The 4918-nt window shown below is 35.2% G+C and overlaps 2 protein-coding genes across 2 annotated transcripts in view; one reads left to right on the top strand and one right to left on the bottom strand.

Moving 5' to 3' along the window:
- The first annotated feature begins 522 nt into the window (after positions 1-522).
- Positions 523-2130, top strand: LOC107559790 (gamma-glutamylaminecyclotransferase B-like). Its single transcript, XM_016243743.1, has 2 exons — positions 523-582; positions 1582-2130. The coding sequence occupies exon 2, from the start codon at positions 1615-1617 to the stop codon at positions 2080-2082; it is 468 nt and encodes a 155-aa protein (XP_016099229.1). The 5' UTR covers positions 523-582; positions 1582-1614; the 3' UTR covers positions 2083-2130.
- Positions 2131-3653: 1523 nt separating this feature from the next.
- Positions 3654-4918, bottom strand: part of farp1 (FERM, RhoGEF (ARHGEF) and pleckstrin domain protein 1 (chondrocyte-derived)) — a 106346-nt gene continuing 105081 nt past the window's right edge. Inside the window, exon 23 of the mRNA XM_016243740.1 lies at positions 3654-4498. Coding sequence (XP_016099226.1) covers positions 4417-4498 — 82 coding nt within the window. The 3' untranslated portion in view covers positions 3654-4416. The remainder of the gene's footprint in view (positions 4499-4918) is intronic.

The following is a 4918-nucleotide window of genomic DNA, read 5'->3' on the forward strand; positions in this document are numbered from 1 at the left end:
TGATCCAGTTCAACCGTACTAATAAGCACAAATTACTCTAGACAAACATTTGTGTCTTTTTTTATTGCTGAAGTGTGTTGAAATGTCTTATTCTGCATTCGACTGTACGGACGTAAATTTACTTTCTCTTCAGCCTGAGGCTTATTCATTTCACTCTTGGTGTGAAAAGGCATTTATATTTGCCAAAAATAGAACTTTTTTATTTTAAAAACAAACAAGCAAGCCCTTTCCAGATTTAAAAGTAACGTAAAAGTAACGTAACACATTACATTCCATAAAAAGTAACGCAAGTAGTTACTTTTTTTTTTTATAGAGTAACGCAATATTGTAATGCATTACTTTTAAAAGTAACTTTCCCCAACACGGTTCACTGATGCCGAAAATCTCGTAGCAACGGCAAACATTCAGAAGGCGGGACCCGCTTTGAAACGGCAACATTAATTGGTTTAACTGCAGGTGAGTGACAATCCAACTTTATCCAATGAACAATGAAACGAGGCTAGTATTTTGCTGCCTGTCTTGACCGGTGGACTAGCAGCACTAGCGTATGGCGGATGTTGTTGGGGATTCATTATATTATTGGTAAGATTAGATGTTTGGAGAACTGATTTAATATCAGCGAGTATCTATGTGCAGCATATGAAGAGTTCATGTGCTTAGTGTTGTTGTGTTTTCATGTGAACTGAACTGCTCTTTTAAATGAGCAGAAGACAGCTTGGCTTGAATAGAATAAAAGTCAACTTCCTTGAAACTTCACCGTCTGAAAACGTAATTGTATTAAATATGCATAGGCCTACTGTATATCTGTGTTTTGCATGCTTTTATTATGTGATAAACAACTAATTGTCAGATCTATATAATTAGCACGTTATTAACTGTTAATTCTATTAAATAACTATACATAAATATGCATGTAGACATTAAAAATGTAAATAATATGTAAAAGACATGAACATTTGTCATTCTGTAATTTTACTTTTGGATAAATATTGTTTGGGTCAACATTTGACACCATTATCAATATTTTATGTCTTATTTGTATTTGAAGTACTAAGGTTTCCTACAGCTGTATGCAACAAATCATGTATTTGGCATGTGAGAAAAATGAATATATCTGTTTAAATATCGATGTCAGAGGTGATATAAAGATCATACAAATGTTTATAGACTTTGCCGTCTAATATTTAAAGGCACATGGGCCATCAGTGTCAAAAACGCTACATTTTAAATAGTAAATATCTATGTGAAAGGTGATACAAAATCATACAAGTGTTTATACACTTTGGAACAAAATATCTAACAAATATTTGGCAACAGACACATTGGCCCTCAGTAATTTAAGCAAATGTTCTTGTTTACAGCAATTGATCTAAAAATCTCAAAAGCTTTTTTAATACTAACTTATATAATGCTTAACGGATCACAAGTTTAAATTCTTGAAATAAATGTAATCAATTAATTAGTAGTAGGAAATATCATGAGATGTCAATCTTTTCCAGGCACCTCTGGATGAAAGCCAGTCAAAAAGACCTTTAATTGTCAGTGAGTTGATTTTGAATGACAATGTCTCTTTCACCACAGCTCATTGTTACTGTCGTCTTTCCTGTGGTTCACATGTATCGTGCCTTCGTCTACGGCACGCTGAAGAAAGGCCAGCCCAATTGCAGGATGCTGGATGCTGCCAACGGCCGGGCAGAGTTCCTCGCTCACGCTCGAACCGTAGAGCGATACCCGCTCGTGATTGCCACCAAATATAATATCCCCTTCCTGCTGAATGTGCCCGGGATGGGTCAGCGTGTCCACGGTGAAATCTACAGTGTGGACCAGCAGATGCTGCACTTCCTGGACAGGTTTGAAGGCTGTCCAAAGATGTACCAGCGCACTGCAGTCCAGCTGGAGGTGCAGGACGGGGACGGTGAAGGGGACAACACACTGAAGCCTGGAAGCATTGTGGAGACATTTGTGTACAGCACGACTACATACCATCCCGAGTGGCTCCAAAACCCAACATATGAGAGTTATGATGCGAACGGTGATCATGGACTGGAATATGTATCTCGTGAGGACAGAAGCCCTAAGTAAATACTGTACTGGTATCGGTTAACAACAGGGTCCAGAATTTCACATTTTACCACACCTGCCAGTGTCACGTCACTTTCCAGAGGAATATTTCATATCACAGGAAGAAAAAAAAATCTTGAGACATCCTAGATCAACTTCTGATGGTATATTATCTAACGTTAGATGTCAGATGTTTTCTTTAGACATTCTATGTCAGTTCATTCATGTGTGATCTACATTTACACTCTAGTTAATCTGATCATTTCGTTTTATTCAGTTTCAGTTATTTTTTTTATTGGCACTCGGCAAGTGTTATCAGTGTGGTATCAATGTGGTATCAGATGACATTAATTTAAATTTGTGGTATATAAATATGTGATACCTCAAAAAGTACCAGGATCAAAGGACAATTTATAAGGGAATTCATTCAAGGGACTGCAAAAGAGTCAACTGTAAAAGGATCTGGGAACAATCTATTATAATATGTAAAAAATTATGGACACTTAATCTTGAATAAATGTAGTGCACTAGCAAAACACACTAGTACTGTATATCTAGAGATCAGGTGTATTTGTTCATATGCTGTAGAAGTGTTTATTATGAGTTTTCTAAATTGCACTTTACAATAACATAATTCAGAATGTTTTCAATTTTGTTTTTTCAAAATGTAAATGACAAAGGCAGCACATCTATATATATATGGATTTGTTTATTCTGAACATGTTCACACAGTGTCAAACATACATTTCTGCCAACATATAATCCATATTGTATATATATATATATATGCGCATTAAGAAATAATTAAAATGCTCCAAATGCTTAAAAAAAAGGTTAAAGAGAAGAATTTTGGCACTCAAGCAGTTCGACAAAAGGCAGCTGGCTTCCTTCTTCTTTTTTTTTTTCTTGTACCATGACAGAATAATGGCTAACTATGAGGGATTGTGTAGTAAATCCCTCACAAAACTAGTGTGGAGTGGTTCACAGTTAGTATCAAAACTTGTATAAAAATGAAATCCTACAAAAGAAAGGTTTGAGTGTGGTACAAATGCTTGAAGGCAGCATGTGCCGTAAAACCGACCTAAAACATTACAAATCCATAGACGCGTCTACTGGTGTGAGCTGAGACACGCACAGGTCATTTCACCCCAAAAAAAAATAATAATAATTATTAAAAATTTGATTTTTTTCCCCTTGCGACATTTTCATGATAAGCTCAAAAAACTACTGTAATACATTAGTGAAAATCAGTTGTCAGTTAGTTTAGTTAAACTAAAATCAATAAATTATGCACATCAAGTAATACCATTATGGGGCAAATTGACAATGCATAAAAAAAAACTTATTTTTAAAAAAATAGAATAGTGTTTTAATGAAAATCAGATAAATTTTAATTTTGCACAAAAAGTAATACCATTATGTAAACTAACAATTGTACTATATATTCGTTTGTATTACACTAATAAAAAATTCAGGGCAAATTGTAAAGGGAAAAAAACCTAAACACTTAATTGCACAAAAAAAGGCCAATTGTCAATGCAAAAACAAAAAACTTAATTCTTAAAAAAAAATCTTTTTTTTTTCTCTCCAAGCTATTTTGGAGTGAAATATGACCTGCACACAGTTTTTTTTTTTTTTTCACTGAGATGTAGACAGAAAGCGTCAACCATTTAAAAACATCAGACCAGAAGTCAGTAATAAAAGGCTAGTGTTACTACATTTAAAAACAGTCCAGAGATGTTTCACTGACCAATTTTACAGGCATTAGGCCTCATTCATGAAACACCAACAAGAAATTCATGTGTAAATTGTTCGTAAAACTGTTCTCAGCTTAAACAGTCACATTCAATTCAGTATAACCAGTCTCACGTACACTAAAGCCTTCAATAAACCATTTATAGAACACTCTCATATACAAATCAATAAAACTTTCAAAAGAATAAATCATCGCATTCAACATAACCACTGCATTCAGTTCAATAAATCATTCCTGAAAGCATTCTTACAAATTTTACGAATGATTTACACAAATCAGTACTTGCATTTCATGAACGAGGACTGTTGTTTACTAACGAGGATTTTGTGTCTTTTACAAATTTAAAATGAACTGCAAAACTGGAAGTGTTTCTCTTTGACCTGATGTTGTGATCATGTGTATTTCCTGGCACTGAATCCATATTCTCGTTACAAAACTTTACATCTAAACCCATTCAAAGGCTTCTGAATTTTTCAATAAAGTGAAACAACGATATAGCACACGAAAAACTTCCATAAGAAACATTTTAAAGTGTGTTGAGAGGACCTGATAGAGAACCTGACGTGTGTGTGTTCAGGCAGGCTGTCGAGGGTCTTTGGTCAGTAGACGTGTGGCTCTTTGCGGCTCAGTGAGCGGATGTGACTGGAGGAGCAGGTGGCGCTGCGGATAACCTCCATCCACCTACAACACAACATATCAACAAACATGGAGTACAATAATGCTTCCCACAATGCAATGCAACTGTACTTGAGATTAAATTCCTAGTGTTCTGTATAGACCACAAGAAATATCAACAGTTTTAACATCTCAACTCTTTGGACTGTCTATACATACATAGATTTTATATATATATATATATATATATATATATATACATATAACCCCCATATTGCATACATGAATCACCTCATAGCAGATCTATACAGGTGGAGCTGGGGAAGGTGGAGGGTTTCTGAAGCAAGCTGCAACTGCTACGGCAAGCACTAGTCATATATTTGAACGTTGAGCAGCGAGCTCATTGGCTACCGATATAGGAGAGAACCAATCAGCTGTGCCATGTGATAATGATGTCATTAGGTCAGATTGAGTTAGACCTATCGG

Source organism: Sinocyclocheilus grahami, unplaced genomic scaffold (assembly GCF_001515645.1).
Source record: "Sinocyclocheilus grahami isolate Dianchi unplaced genomic scaffold, SAMN03320097.WGS_v1.1 scaffold699.1, whole genome shotgun sequence".
NCBI classification, from domain to species: Eukaryota; Metazoa; Chordata; class Actinopteri; order Cypriniformes; family Cyprinidae; genus Sinocyclocheilus; species Sinocyclocheilus grahami.